Source organism: Ursus maritimus, unplaced genomic scaffold (assembly GCF_017311325.1).
Source record: "Ursus maritimus isolate PB19 unplaced genomic scaffold, ASM1731132v1 scaffold_18, whole genome shotgun sequence".
Classification (NCBI taxonomy): domain Eukaryota; kingdom Metazoa; phylum Chordata; class Mammalia; order Carnivora; family Ursidae; genus Ursus; species Ursus maritimus.
Genome location: NW_024424230.1, coordinates 15,899,554 through 15,916,150, shown reverse-complemented (window position 1 = coordinate 15,916,150; position 16,597 = coordinate 15,899,554). Strand labels below are relative to the sequence as shown.

At 48.4% G+C, this 16,597-nt stretch overlaps 1 protein-coding gene across 1 annotated transcript in view; it reads right to left on the bottom strand.

Annotated features, from left to right (window-relative positions):
- The window catches only part of CCBE1 (collagen and calcium binding EGF domains 1), a 226,127-nt gene that overhangs the window by 8,778 nt on the left and 200,752 nt on the right, over positions 1-16,597 (bottom strand). Inside the window, exons 6-7 of the mRNA XM_040632463.1 lie at positions 9,179-9,282; positions 2,984-3,104 (exon numbers count right to left, since the gene is read on the bottom strand). Coding sequence (XP_040488397.1) covers positions 2,984-3,104; positions 9,179-9,282 — 225 coding nt within the window. The remainder of the gene's footprint in view (positions 1-2,983; positions 3,105-9,178; positions 9,283-16,597) is intronic.

Here is a 16,597-nt window from a genome sequence, read left to right as displayed (position 1 = left end):
CTGTAGTTTCAGATCTAACGTGTAGATCTTTAATCTATCTTGAGTTAATTTTTGTATGTGGTGAGAGAGAAGGGTCCAACTTCTTTCTTTTGCATATGGAACAACATGAGTTTTTAACCTGCTTTCAGCTGTTGACTTCGTGAGGGTATGGGCTACGTCCTAAATGTCCACACACTCGCAGAGTCCCAGGTACATACAGGCTCTTTAGGAAAGCGAGCACACTGAAGATGGTGGGCTGAGTGCTGTGCTAGAATTATTTGCCAGTGATGTCTGTTTCAAATGCACACAGTAATACTTGTTGAAAATACCTAGCTAGCACTAGTGACAGAACACAGCGACCGGATGGAATAATTTTCAGGCACCGGAAAACAGAACAAATCAAATCAAAGAAACAAAGACTTCAGATTTTTGATATTTGGCGGAGTCTTTTCTAGCTCGCAGAATAATTAGGCCAAAGTTAAAGGCAGTCAATGTTCTCTCGAAACGTGTTTCACACCCTTACTCTCAATGCTGCTTCCAGCCATATCCTGAAAGAGTTTATCTGGGAAGGGGACCAGATTCCTCCTGTAACTAAATACTTCACCTCCAGTAGCAAAAGGACAGGCCAGAGATAACATTTTGCCTTCATTTACACAATCAATGAACTTCAGAGATCACTGTATGTCAAGTGTCCTTAGAATGTGGGGCTTTGATGTGCGAATGGCAACATCTTATACACAACACTGGGGGGTCGGGGAGCAGCAGCCACCCCTCACCACCAAAGCCAAAGGATTCCAGCCCAGTGTAGTTTCCCGTGCTGACATCTCAGTCTGTGATTCATCATAAGCCCTGGGACTGGACTTCCAGTTATGGATAAGAGAAACCTTAGTATCTAGCTGCCCCAATACAGCTCAATGGAGGACATTACAAACTGATGCTGGAATTAAGGAGAGAGAAAGGAAGGATTAGAGGACAAAGTAAGGGCACAGTCCTTTGCTAAAGTTAGTCCTCTGTTACTATCTGCTCCGTCAAGGACCCTGGACAGCTCAAACTCTGTTAGAAACCAGATGGCAGAATTGGAAAGGAAAGCTAGCAAGTCATTCATTAAGAAGAGAGACAGCCAATGGTACCCTTGTTTCTACTTCACTTGTCCTTGTTGGAGTGATCTGTAGACTGGCCTGGAGATGACCTTCCTCCAGGGAAGCAGAGCAAGAACACACTCTTTAGAGAAGGGTGGGGAACTCTGAGTTGGGAATCAATTTGCAAGGAGACCTACATCTACTTAGAAGCAGCAAGAGGCTGCCTGTGGGAGGATCTGGAGAAAATTCCACCATGGCCCAGAGGACCTCGGGCCAAGGGAATGAACAAGAGGATAAACCAGGTCCTAAACCAGTTCTTGTTCCCTGTACAGACTGAGACCCAGTTTGGTATGTTTGGTAGAAACCAGTAGATTAAGATATAAGTGAAAAAGAAAACAAATAAATAGTCTGGAAGGAATTTGGGGCCTCTGCTGTTGTTGAACTTCCAACCTCAAATCTGCCCATATTCTTCCTGCTTGAACAAACCTGCCTACTCCTCCACGTGCCGGTCAAACCCAAGTCCTGGGATCACGGCAGACCATCACCGCGGTCTCTCCTGTAAGCCCCCACAGCAAGAAACGCCTGCTTGCTTACTTAAGGGGCATGCGGATACTGTTTTCTTCTATTTGCCTTTGCTCTCTGTCTTGTCTTTCTCATTAGACGGCCAGGAGGTCCTTCATAACACCTAGCACCTACTAAGCAATGATAATCAGGGAGAAGACACTCATGTTTTAGAATCATCTGCTAACACTAATATCATTTCCTTTATGGGTGTGGATAAGATTCTGTTGATCTATCTTATCTATGGAGGGACATATAATAAAATATAAAACATCATGGAACTATTTTACAGTTCTCATTGTGGGGCGCCTGGGTGGCTCCATCGGTTAAGTGTCTGCTTTCAGCTCAGGTCATGATCCCAGGGTCCTGGGTTCGAGTTCCACACTGGGTTCCCTGCTCAGCAGGGAGTCTGCTTCTCCCTCTGCCTGCCACACACCCTGCTTGTGCTCTCTCTCTCTCTCATAAAAATAAAAATCTTAAAAAAAAAACCCTTCCAAACATTTGTTAAAAAGAAAAATAAAGTTCTCATTGTCTATTTCCTGACAGAATGATAGGACACTTGGGATTTTCTTCAAGCGATGAGGGTGGATCTCTAAAGCAAAATGCTGAATTCAGGAAGCCAGACAAAAACCACACCCATGGTGAGATTCCATTGCTCTGAAGTTCTAGAACAGATAAAACTAGTGATAGAAAGGTCAGTGGTTGCCTACAGTTGGGACAGGGGAGTAGACTGCAAAGGGGCACAAGGGAACTTTTTGGGGTGATGGAATATTCTATATCTTGATACAGGGTAGTGGTAAGTAAGAGCTTGATGTAGGATATACACATTCGTCAGAACTTGTTGAACTGGATTAAAGGGGTACATTTTACTGTATATAATTGTATCTCAGTAAAGTCAACTTCAAAGAAAAATATACAGATCTATAAAGAAATATAGATGTGAGTGTGTTCACAAACAATAGGGGAAGGAGGAAGTAAGGCTGAGGAATGGTGGAAACGAGGCTGGCCACGGGTGGTTACGGCCAGCTGATGGGACCCCACGGGTTCCTCACCCAATTCTATTTTTGTGTGTTCACATTAAAAGTAAGTCTTCATTTTGTTTCTCTGTAAAATGATCTCTAAGAATCTTACCCAAGTCCAGGACAATGACCTTCTTCTTCCAGATTTCCCCCAGTTATAAGGGTTTCTCAGGCTCAAGGACCCAACGCTCCCAAGCTTCTCATGACACGGGTGTGGGAGCTCCCGGACTCCTGCAGCTCCCCTCAACCACGGAGTGTGAACCCGGTCGAGCCTGCGCCCATGCGAGCTTCCGGCAGGCCGTGGCTGGTGGCTCCGTTCCCCTCCGCTGCCCCTCCCCCACTCACCAGGAGGGCCCTGGCCCCCAGGCAGCCCAGGAGGTCCCGGAAGGTAGGCGTTTGAGGCCAGCACCTTGTTGCCAGTGATGTACTTGCCCAGGTCGGCAGCACTGTTGGGGAGCAGGGCAATCTGGAAGGAGAAGAGGATCCCCGGTCAGGAAGTGATGACGCCACGGCCAGGGAGATGGTGCACATTTGTGCGTTTGCAGAGGCTGCAAATCCTTCTCGTGGTCATTCCCCTCTATCCGAGCCAGTTAGAGCTCCAAGGGGCTGCAGAGATCCCCTTCCAGATCCAGAAGCCTTTCAGTGAGAATTACTTGTATGTGATCACTTGGCTGGTTAGTGGACAAACCTGGACAGTCTAGATATCATTAGACTCATTATTACCATAATTGATAGAATCTACCTGTTTCAGACTTTCAATTTGTTAATTTCTTTATTTAGTACCTACTAGGTGCCAGGTCCTGTGCTTGGTTCTAAGGTGACAATGGTGATCAAGACATGGCCCCTTGGCCTTGGGAGCCAAGACCAAGCATGTGGCCTATGGTTCACCTACACACTCATGTGTTCGGGAACTACTGGCAAACAGTGACTGAGGGAAAATATGTCTGCAAAGTTTTGGACACTCCTACCTTCAAAAGGTAGAGGCTACCTTTGGCCCGCTGAGTGTGGGCTGTACTTAGAGACTCCTCTCCAGTAACTGGAAAATGGCGGAAGTGATGGTGTGTAACTTCTGAAACTAGGGCATAAAAGACACCACTGCTTCCTCTTCGCTTTCCCTCCTGGGTTGCAGGCAGCTCACTCTAGAGGAAGCCAGAGGGGCTGCCCAGACAAATGACCTTCGCATTCCTTGAGGTCAGGTAAGCTGTGTGAATCAGACCTTCCAGGAGAACCGAACGCTATGAACTTCCATTTCCTCACCAATAAAGGGACCACCACCACCCACCTTTAGGGCTGTGGGGATTTAATGGGAAATGTAGGTTAGGTGCCCAGCACAGGACCTGGAACATAGTAAGTGGCTTGATAAATGGTAGTTCTAGTCTCTTTCTTTCAAGAAGCTAATTTGGGGGTGCAAAGTCAGGTGGAGAAAGGCACGTTTATGAGGGTCAGAGCTAACCTCTCCAGAAGGCTTACTCTGGGTCTTGGAGTCCCATAGAAACCAGGCATCTCTGAGATTTTCTGGAACATGTTATATCTGTCCCTACATCCTCTTGGAGGAGGCCCTGCTTAGAAACCCTGTGCCCAGAGAGCAACGGAGGTCAGGAAAAGGTGCATGGCAGCGCTCCTCTGTAGCCTTGGAATGCTCTGATGCCCTCCACCCATCTTTGGATCTGAGAGATCAAGCCTGGAGGATGAGACCAGCTCTCTTTGCTCCCTTGTAAAAGTCGTGAGGTGATCCAGTAAACATCAACCTCTGGTTCCCGGCTGACCTCCCGCTGGGTAATTACATCCCCGCTCCCCTCAGTTCATCGATGCATTGGCAGGATGTGTGGGAGGTAAAGGCGCTAGTGCTTTGGAGGCAGATGTCTAGGGTCCTTGGCTGGACTTGCACACACACAGCAGAGGATGGGTTTGTGGGATGCAAGTGTTTGTGATGGTCATAGTAATATAGGAAGAATCTGTTATCCTGGATTCCAATTGCTGGAAATATGAATATCATTATCTCATATTAGCTTTTGTAATAAGGAATCTACTTCAGAGAGCTGTTGGTACGAATCAGGTAGGTCCTGTCTATAAAGCACTTTGTAAGGACATATAATTAACGTTATTTAAGGGTTCCTGGGCGGCTCAGTCACTTAAGCCTCTGACTCTTGTTTTTGGCTCAGGTCATGATCTCAGGGTTGTGAGACTGAGCCCTGCATCAGACTCTGAGCTCAGTGGGGTGGCTGCTTGAGATTCTCTCCCTCTGCCTCTCCCCCCATGCTTTCTCTCTCTCAAATATTTATTTTTAAAGATTTATTTGTGAGGGAGAGAAAGAAAGAGATGGGGAGAGAGAAAGAGTGGGGGGGGAGTGCTTTCCCAGGGAGAGCAGGAGGCAGAGGGAGAAGCAGCCCAATGCAGAACTCGATCCCAGGACCCTGGGATCATGACCTGAGCCGAAGGCAGACGCTTAACCAACTGAGCCACCCAGGCATCCCTCAGATAAATCCTTAAAAAAATGTTACTTGGTAAACATTTACAAAGCTCTAAGTAGCAAATATTGTTTTAAGTCCTTTATAAAAGTTAATATTTGATCATCATGAAAACAAAAATAGTATTATCATCCCCTTTTAATAGAAGGGAGGCACAGAGATGTTAAGTCACTTCCCTAGGGTCATACATCGAGCATGTAGCAGGGCTACATTTAAACTTAGTCTGTACAGTTCTGGAATCTTTGCTCCTAACACTACACCAAGCTGCCTCTCTCAACATCACCAGTGATCCTCGGCAAATCATTTCCAGCCACTTTAGTATGGATCAGTCCTCCCAAAGTCCTGAGAAGGCCCCTTCTGCAGAGCCACTAGGTCAAGGTAGAAAGGAAGTCACAAACGATTGAGAAGCCATCTATCTGCCTGGTACTAACGACGGCGCTAGAATGTGCCAACGCAGACTGCGGCCACAGATGTGCGCACGCCTCTGAAACCGCCCTGACCTCCCCCTTCAGAGGCTCTGTCTGCTCCCTTCTGTGTGGCAACTGTTGGTGGACTCACACTACTGGCTTGACCGCCCAGAGAAGACAGTTTATGAAGGCAGGACTTGATTCCACACTGTCTGAATGCCCGCATCTCCCAGCCCACTGTAAGGCACAGCAGGTGCTCAACGGAACACTTCCCAAGTCGTCATCCATGCTCTGCAGCAGCACCCAGCTCAAAGCAAACAGTCCACGCAGCAGGAACACAAGGGGCTTCAGGAAACTGGCTCTTTGCCTCAGACTGTCCCTCAGTGCTGACAGGCCTGGCAGCCTCCATCCCAGTTAAATGATGGATATCTTACCTATTCCCAAATCTCCCTCTTCAGCCAAATCACTCCCCCACCCCCAAACCAAAGAAGAAGTTATGGAGCCAGAGGCACTGGGGTCTGCATACAATTTTTAAAAAATTTTTATTGGAAAATAAAAGCACAGAATCTGGAAACTCCACAAATCTATATATCCTCGCAACTGAGTATAAGGCAAGTACCTTTTTAATGAAACCTAAGTCAAAGAATGGAACTTAGGCCCTCACCAGAAGTCACCCTTCATGTGCTCTGCCCCAATCGTCTCATCCTTCCGTCCCCAAAAGTAACCACTGTCCTGATTTTAATCTCTTCCTGCATTTTAAAAATAATTCAAAAATAACCTAACTATGCATGCCTACACACTATGGTTTAGTCTTGTTCATTTTAAAAAATGATAGGCCTTTCAAGTTTCTTTTAATCAGCAGGTCGTTGTACTACCTCTTTCTTTTCCTGACCATTTATCCACCGAAGAACCCAGGACGCTTACCCTGCCGAGTTCCCCACAGCTGGGGCTTTGCTGACTACACTCACAGGGCAATTCAGCAAGTCTGCATACCATTTTCTACCATGGGGTTGGCCATGGTCCAGGACACCCAGTACCTACTTCCTGGCCATAGTGTATTTGGGTAGATGCCCTACATTCTTTCTGAAAGAACAGATGGCATCTATCGTAGTGAGATCAAGTTAAAATCCAACAGGCAAACCTGCCACGAGCGCAGGAGTGGAAGTCCAGCCCACCTCTTGGGCAGGGACTTGACTTCTCTGAGGATACCTGCATCTTTCTTAGAGGGTCACCGTGGGAATTAAATGAGATCCTGGATGTAAGACTGCTTCATCAACTACAGAATGTAACACATGCTTACAGGTGCCTTTAAAAATGAGTTGCTTCTCATAATGTTCTTTAAATGCCAGCAGTAGCTCAGACTTGCCATAACGCGTTTGTAGAACTCGGTATGAGGTGGGCCAATTCCAGTCCAACCAACCGCATGAGAGTTGCCACATGAGTTACTGCATGAGTTACCGGAGTACTAAGTGTGTGAGTTACTGCATGAGTTACTGGACTACCAAGTGCCCGAGAGTTACCGCATGAGTTACCGGAGTACTAAGTGCGTGAGTTACTGTATGAGTTACCGGAGTACTAAGTGTGTGAGTTACTGCATGAGTTACTGGACTACTAAGTGCCTGAGAATTACCTCATGAGTTACCGGAGTACTAAGTGCGTGAGTTACTGCATGAGTTACCGGAGTACTAAGTGTGTGAGTTACTGTATGAGTTACCAGAGTACTAAGTGTGTGAGTTACTGCATGAGTTACTGGACTACTAAGTGCCTGAGAGTTACCTCATGAGTTACCGGAGTACTAAGTGCGTGAGTTACTGCATGAGTTACCGGAGTACTAAGTGCGTGAGTTACTGCATGAGTTACCGGAGTACTAAGTGCGTGAGTTACCGCATGAGTTACCGGAGTACTAAGTGTGTGAGTTACTGTATGAGTTACCAGAGTACTAAGTGTGTGAGTTACTGCATGAGTTACTGGACTACTAAGTGCCTGAGAGTTACCTCATGTGTTACCGGAGTACTAAGTGCGTGAGTTACTGCATGAGTTACCGGAGTACTAAGTGCGTGAGTTACCGCATGAGTTACCGGAGTACTAAGTGCGTGAGTTACCGCATGAGTTACCGGAGTACTAAGTGCATGAGTTACCAGAGTACTAAGTGCGTGAGAGTTACCGCATGAGTTACCGGAGTACTAAGAAGTACTTGCTAGTGGATTGTACAGAGCACTACAGCAAGCTCTTTAAAGGTGATGGGTACTATGACACAAAATTTTCAACTCTTTAAACACTTCTCTCACAGAATGTCCACTCTGTGGATGGAGGGGAAGGGAGGCTAAGGGAAAGCCAGATACTGACTTAGCAACTGCATTTCCGAACAACTTGGGGGATTTAGTGGCACTATTCTAACAATCCTCCAGGCTGGAGAAAGCTTCCCTATCGCTCCTGGATTCTTAACTATCCAGGAGAGGAAGCAGAGAGCAGCTTTAGGTCTTGAAATACCGAGCAACTGCCTCCCCCAAGCCCTAATCCTCTGGCCGATGAAACACGAACTTCCTTCTTCCGTGAACACTTTTTTTGGATTTGCTCAATAAATATGATCATCAGTCCAAGTTTAACCTGGGGGTATGTGTAGGATGTGTTTATGTGTTCCGCCTGTTCTCCCTATTACTGGATCACAGGCTCCTCAGGATCGTGATTACAGGATACGTATACAGATCTTCGCCAACAACGTATGAAAGATCAGCAAAGCCATTCTTCTTCTCTGCCTGTTGATCTCCCTGTTTCGCTGGCAGCTGTGGTTCTCATTAGGGCTGCCTGAAGGTTTGTTGAACATGGAAAAGCAATGTTGTCTTATGCTTACCCTTTGCCCTTTAGAATAACAAAGTTAAACAGATTATATGCACTTCTTTGATGTGCTAAGAGCCTTGGGCAGAAGCAATTAAATAAACAAACGAGTATGTATATGTTTTACCAGCGTAAGAGCAATTTCTGAGTCTCTGACAAACTGGCGGACTGACTGAGCCAGGACTGACTGGATGATAAATACCGTGGACCTGGGTCCAGGACAGTTGTTCAAGAAATCAGGTCCCTAGATCCATCACGGGGGCATTACTCACGGCATAACGATGTTACTAGAAATCTGATATTCTCTGAGGCTTGCGTGGGAGCCTTTTATAAAGTGAGTCAGTCCTCATTCATGTTCACACGAGGCACCCAAACGGCTGCTTTCCGATGTGGAAAATAAAGCTGCTACAGAAATTCATCATCGGCTTATGGATGTTTACGGACAGGACATTCTCGGTCGTAAAACGTAACCAAAATGTTGGATAAAACAGAACTGTGTACGTCCGCCCCAGGACCATGTGTCTGGACATTCATTTTACTAAACCCTAGCTCATCCTCCTTCCAGCTTTGCCACGTGCCCCTCGCTTTTAATGGCCTGTTTTAATAGTTACCTCATCAATCCCCTTCGTGTCTTCATCGTTCCGTTGCCCTTGCGACAGCAGCTCTGAGGGTGGGTGGGCAAAGCAGAGTCCGAGTCCCAACCCAGGTGGCACCAACCTCTGTGAACGCTCGTGAGGTCGTGGGTGACAACTCATTTGCTTGTTTCTAAACCTTCTCCCCTTTTCCGTGTGCCGAGCCTCTCCTACGGGACCAACAGCGTGGGCACGTACCTTCTGCTTCAGCTGCAGCACGGTCTGCTTCATCTGGTGGAACTCCTTGCACGTGGCGCAGCAGGCTGCCGCCTCCACCGCGTTCTCGGCCTTCTCGTCATGCCCTGCGGGAGGGGACGGGCTCCAGTGGGTGTGGAGGCTGGAGGCCACCCAGACCCAGAAAGACCGCCTCGCGAATGGCAGTCCCCGGAGGACCCACTGGCCGCGGGACGAGTGGGGGAGAGGGGCTGGCGATTTTACAGTTCTCAGGTCATTGACCGCACGACCGGATCAGGGGAGAGACAGAGGCACCCCCACCCTCTGGCCCCCACTACACTCTGTCTCCAGCTCTTCCCACTCAGGCACCCCGGTATCCTCCTCTTTCACGCATGAACATGGGAACCACGGCCCCTTCGTCAGTGCTTTTCAGGAGGTGGGATCCACCCACCTCACACGATTTACACTCCCATCCCAGGGCCAACATTCACTTGCTGTACATTATTCCCGGAGTTCAGGCAATGGGACTCCAGGGCGGGGCTCACAAAGCTGGTCCTTGACGGCTTTGATAATCCAGTTGTTTAAATTGAACACCTCAGGCCAGGTGGGGTCCCAGATCGGGGCTGAGCATGGACCCCAGGGAGATGTGACGTCACGTGGGAAGTGTCCAGGTACTCTGGACATACCTGCCTGGGGTACAAGGGGACAGGCACCAGGAGAGGCCCTCGGCCGTCCACTGTGAAGGGTCCCAATGCTACCTTGTATAGCACTGGAAACTCCAAGAGTTTTTTGTGAAATCATACCTTGCTAAACAATGGGTGATCTTAACGGTAACAGTCAAGAATTCGCACAACTCTCGGCTTACGGTCACGGAAATGGACTACACAAGCCTATGTGTTGGGGAGACTGGACACAGATGTCAGCTTGCCACGATAAGCAGGTGCAAACCACCGAGCTGTGTGTGAACGAGGTCAGTGGTGTGAGAGGGAGGAGGTGTGAATGTTTGGGGGAGGAGGTTGGCAAGAACAGTCTGACACTCAGGGAAATATAACCATGCCTAGCCCAGAAAGCTTCTGGGGTTAGGCTGGGTGTGCAGAAAACCACCACGGCTGTCTGGAACATAGCTGGGGACAGCTGAGCAATGTCCCTTTAAGCCATTTCTTGTTCTTTAAGCCTGGCTCACTGGCTTTTCTTATTTCCCCTCTTCCTGGAAGCCCTTTGTGCTGTCTCCATTCGTGGAAACCTATCAACTATCAAGACCCAGGTCAGATGTTCCACGAAGCCTGTCCTCTCTCTACAGCGATACCACAGTCCTGACATCGGGCAGCATTCACTGCATGTCCACGCATAAGCTTCCCTGCAGAGTGGCCACCAGCACCACAGCGTGAGCCTCCTGAGCCCTGGAGCTGCTGGCAGCTCACATAGCAGACACACAACACGTGTGAAGCAGAGGGTCCCAGGCTGACCGGTTTTCCTGCCAAAATCCGTACGTGGAAGCTCTAACCCCTAGCACCTCAGAATGTGACCTTATTCAGAAACAGGGTCATTGCTGATGTGATTAAGATGAAGTCCTACTACCGTGGGGTGGGACCCAAATCAACGTGACTAGTGTTCTTATAAAAAGGAGACCTTGGGACACAGATGCACACCCAGAGAGACCACCACGTGAAGACAAGGCAGAGATCAGGTAATAGGGCAGGAGCCAAGGAATGCCAAAGACAGCTGGCAAAGCCCCCAGAAGCAAGGAGGGGGGCATGGGACAGATTCTCCCGCACCGCCCTCAGAAGGGACCAACCTCGGCAACACCTTGATCTCAGACTTGTAGCCTCCAGAATGGACAGGATACATTTCTGTCCTTCAAGCCACCTAGCTGGTGGCAGTCTGTGGCAGACCCAGCAAACGAATAGATGTGCTGGGCATCAGGAGAGCCCCATGCTCACATGAAACTTCCTCATGCAGCCCGGCTGATTTCTCCAACGGCGTCAGTCCCCTGCTTGGTGATCTACAAGGTGACTGGTGTTTCTGCCCTTCGGGACGGGAGGGGGTCTGGGGGCAACTTGGCAACTGAGATCTCTAGCTATTCACCTGCAGGACAGGCGCAGAGCTCACCTGCCACACCCCATCCCTGCACGTCACAGGAGGGCTGAGGCTTGGAGTAACCATGTTGGGAACACACGTGTCAAGCCAGCAGGTTCACGTGAAGCAGGGCTCCATCTCTAAGTTACCAGAGCAACAGGGTCAACCTCTAGCTCAGGTTTTGAATGGCTGGGAAAAGCACCTGGATCTGTGGGACAGTGGCAATCTCTAAATCCAGCCATGTGCAGGCAGCGTAACGACCACCTGGTTCATTCCCACCTCCTAGACTAGCTGTCCTAGCGGTGGCTTCCCACTGATAGCACGTTCAGTCGGTAGACTTGGGGAGTGACGTTGACTCACTGCAGTTGTGTAACACTGAGCTGAACTGTGAGGCTAGGGAAGCTCTCTGCTTGGAGGAGGTAAAGTGGATTGGTTAACAGTGTGGTCTCCTGAGTGCTATGGTCCTGTCTATACAGCCCAGCTGTGTCACTGACTAGCTCAGGAATCTTGGGCAAGTTCTCTGACCTCGATAGGTCCCAATTTCCTCAACCATGACAATGGAAGAGTAATCCCTATGGCACAGGGCCACTCTGAGGATAAACGAAGGTAATACCTGTGAAAGAGTGGGCGTGCCACCTGCCAGTAATAAATGGGAGAGGTGCCTGGCCCGGTCCTCAGACCCACCAAGCCTTTTGCATTGCTTTTGCCTGAGAACCCCAGAATTCTTGAAGGATAGTCTTAACATGAACAGAATGAGGTAAAACTGACGTCTGGTATCTGAAAGTCATCGCGCAAGTTTACTGATGTGGGTTTAGAATTGAGGTTTCCTGAATCTGAGTGCAACACCTTCTCTACAAATCAGGCAATTTCCTCTGGGCTCTTCATCCCTGTTTAATGTACCAATTTACAGTCCTACTTGCCTGCAGAGCTTGGGCTCCTGTGAGGACGACCAGAGTTATTTAGACCAGTCTCCAACATAACCGAGTGACTCAAGGACATTTCCACACACAGTATACTCGGTGAAGAACGGCAGCCTTTCCAACCCCGGTTGTGCTGATGGCCGGGAACGGCAGACCCCTGCATAAACAGAGGACCCCAGCTCCAGGTTTAGTTAGGTCTGTCAGCACTGAAGGACAGTTGGAGGGCATCCATCTCTGCCAGCCTAGCATTCATCCGTTCCATCCCACCTACTGGTCGATTTATACAAGGCTGTCCCGTAACCCATCTCTCTCGCTCATCCATCCATTCCTCTATCCCTCCCCATTCTCCCTCTTGTCCACCCATTTGCCAGGCCACGTGAGGCAGAGAATGCAAAACAGATGAGGACACCTGTTTAATAATTTGCGACTGGCCTTTGTAAGGAACTAGCCCTATTGGCAGAGCCAGGCCACCATGAACAAGAGTCAGAAGCCCATCTTCCCATTTCTGCTTCTATATACTTGGTTGAATTTTCCAAGTGTTGGTGTGATGAAGGCAACTTGATATTTTCATGATAAGAATAAACCTCCCTACTGGGTTCTAGACTCTACAGCAGTCAGATCATGGAGTGTTAAAACTGATGTATTCTGGGTTCAATCTCCTTTAAGAGAAGGAAAGTAACTTGCTCTAGGTCCTCCAGAGTGCTGTGTACACAGGCAAGGGGCTTGCACGTCCTGGATCTGGCGTCATGGGGGTGCAGTGAACCGGCTATTGGGAGTTCTGTTCAGGACCCCCGAGTGCTCTCTGGCAGGCAGACTCCGGGGCAGTGGCTCTCCAGTGTGACTGCCGGACCAGCAGCAGCACCATCACTGCCTGGGCACCTGTTCTCAAAAGTCTGAAATTCTGGGAGTGGAACCTGGTGCACAATTCTGTCAAAGCCCCCCAGGGTACTCTGAAGCACACACGTGCTCAGCCATCCCTGCTCCGGGGAGTAAGTGGAGGGACTTTGACCTGAAAATGCCTGGTCTGTTCTCTGTCCCTTTGTATCATCAGAACACAGACATCAAGATGAACTGTGTCCATTCCACAGACCTGGAGTAAAAGAGCAGCAGAGGCTCTGGCGGAGTCAGATGATCAGAATTTAAATCCTGATGCCGCCACTTAGTATCCTTTAGCTTGGAAGCCACGGCTTCCGGGCGTGTTCCTCCAACAGTAAAATGACAAAGGCATTTATCACCTGGGTAACTGCCACGGGAGCAATAAGACCTGTAAGTTCCTAGAACAGTGCCCAGTACATGGCAAGTGCTCCATACATGTTATTATAGTGGGTATTTAGTTCCCTACAAAATAACAGATGTGGAATAGTGCTCTTTACATCATCCTTTGGAAAGAGCGCTCAGACAGTTGGAAGAGAAATTGTGTGTGCAGGCCTGGAACATGCAATCTGTTCTGAATTGGGGCTCATCTATCCTGCAATTTGTCTACAGTCCTGTTGAACGTGGAGCAAAAACAATCTTGTGTATGCTACGTAGTAATTCATTTAGAAATCTGGGGAGACATCTCTGATTTTGCATGTTTTCAGTCCACTCAATTCACGCTGTATCAGTGAGTGGGTCGAACTGTGACCGTGCAAACGTTAAGTGAAGGATTACTCAACATTCTGCTCCAACCAGTTGATTTTAAAGGTGCATTATTATTCATTAGCCACATGGGGGCATAGAGCTCTAATTTTTACTAATGTTGAGCAGGCTATGCATCCCAAAGCATTAGGAATAGAATTCCTTAGATACCATTAGTAATATTTCAATAAACTCAGAAGCCAAAGGATGTTCCCGACACATTGTATGGGCAATGTTACCAAGAGAGCATGTTTATTTTTAAAAATTGACTGTGTAGGTTTGCGCTCTGGGAAGCAGTTCTCAATGCTGTTGGCACATCATTACCACTTAACAGGGGGTGTTAAAAAAAAATCCCATTATGGTGCACCCCACCCATCTGGGGGTTGCAGTTTTTAAAGCTCCTCAGGTTGAGAACTACTGATCTATGGATTAGTGGAACTTGAAAGTTACATGAAACACCTGGCCGTCCCTGACACCTTGAACTGTAGTGAGGGATGCCGGGGGTCACGGTCGCTCTATCAGAAAATAAACAAAAGTTGAAAAATAGAGCAGTAAGCTCATTACTACGGAGCCAACATGTCCTTAATTTGTCTCCCCATCCGTGCTTCACAGACTCCCTGGAGTGTCTAAACTGGCTCCAGGGACATATTTTCAAAGACTGCAAGTGGCTGAGCGCGCCATACTTGCCGAGCAGCCAGACGGCTCGCCCCACTTTGCCCTTGGCCGTGTGTGTGGGTGCGCACATGCGGGGGCGGTTTCGCAGCCGGGCCCCCCTGCTCTCCACACGCTCTTCTAACAGTGAGCTGAGGCTGTGTTTGATTTTAAATTCCTCTGACTATAACGTCACAGGTACTGGACAACGCAAACAAAGGGGGGGAAGGAGATTTTATTTTTTTTTAAAGATTTTATTTATTTATTTGACAGAGAGAGACAGTCATCGAGAGAGGGAACACAAGCAGGGGGAGTGGGGAAAGGAAGAAGCAGGCTCATAGCAGAGGAGCCTGATGTGGGGCTTGATCCCATAACGCCGGGATCACTCCCTGAGCCGAAAACAGACACTTAACGACTGTGCCACCCAGGCGCCCCGGGAAGGAGATTTTAGATCACATGTGTTTATACTCAATCATCATTATCTCTTCACCAAAAAAATAACCACGATGAAATATTAGGTTTAATAATTAGTCCAAAGCAGAAAAAGCTGCTTAACTGGCTCGCCTGGGCCCTCACTTTTCTGGTTGCTGAGCTGAACACCTGGATGTTCATGACTCATCATCTAGATACTGTAAGGAAAGTTCTCGGCTAGGGGCTGAAGCTGGGCATGTCTTGGAGCCCTGGCATTCTCTTAGACGGAGGACAAAGAAATGAGGCCTGCACTGGGACTCGCAGGGCTGGTCAGGCTAAGGTTACTCACGCTACATCCCACCACATTGTGGAAGAGATACGGGAGGGCCAGAGGGTCTTCAGAGCTCATCCAGTCCAACACTCCTGCCGCTCCTTTGGAGCAGGAAGCTGGGGCCCCGAACCTGCCCAGGGACACTCAGCGGTTAATACCCCAGCAGCTCCCGCGGCCGGCTCTCCTAGCCTCAAGCCAAGGAACTTTCCACGGCATCGCATCAGCATCGAGGTTGTCAGAGAAACGCCTCCAGAGGACTTGCTTTTTGTTGCCAGTGCTGTCCAAGCCATCCCCTCACCTTCTCCGTGGCCCATCGCTTGAGTCACGACTCTCACATTCAGGGCCTACGACATGCCTGTCCTTGCTTCTAATTTTAATTACGGGTCTAGATTCCTCCTCTCTGTCCCTTACCCTCCTGACGGCCTGGGTTACTGGTGGTGGAATGTTTTTCTTAGCAAGATACTAAAACCAAATGCTCGTCCTGTGTGCATGTGTGGTGAATTCAATAGATACCGGTAACTGAAAAACACTGAGAAACTCCTTCTCTAATGCTGCTGCTGGCGGCAGGGGCGTGTGATTCAACAGACTGTGCTGCTCGGCTTTTGTGTTGTGTTTTGTTTAAACTAGTGGTAGCTGTTCTATGAGGAGGAGGATGGGGAGAGAGGAGAAAGGGAATTTGCGGTCTAGGCTCATCTGTAAATGAGTTTTGGGTGACAATAAAGCTCAATGGTGGAACCGCCAGACAGTTCTTACTAATTAGGCAGAAAGACCTCTCCCAGCGAAGTCACTGTAATGAGGACAAACTGTCTCTCGGTATGGCAGGACCGAGAAAGCCTGTCCTGCTTTTGTTCGTCAGATGCTCCGCCATCCGCAGCAAATGGCTTCCCTCTGGACTGTGGGCTGTTTCATCTGGCGAAGAAGATGCCTTTGCCTGAAAGCCTACCAGACGACCTACCGAGTTCAGCCCCAGAGCTCAGGCCTTTGATGTTATTAAGTTAGCATTTTCCAGATTCTATTTTTCAGGACTCTCTTGTCTGTGAGATGCTTATAAGGCCTTTCTTAAGAAAATAATTTGGGGAGATTCAGGCTTAATCAAAATCAACATTTTTGAAAAAGGCAATCTCTCCGAGCTGTTCATGCCCTTGGCCCGCGAACCCTTAAGTGGATGCAGTAATGTGTTCTTCCCCAAACATCTGAACGCAGATGCTTCTAAAGAGAGAAAGGCTTACTAGCAGCTCACAAGACCCCAAAGCTCTGCAGAACACAATGAGGGGAAATGCCGTCATAAATGGTCGCGAGAAAATAGGTCATCTTTAAATGAAAGGACCATGAGAGAAGGTGCAAAAGAAAGTTGCATATCTATGTCCCTTATCATTACAACCACATCAGTTTTTCCCGGAATTCTCAGCCAGAGAAGTCAAACTGCTCATTATGGAA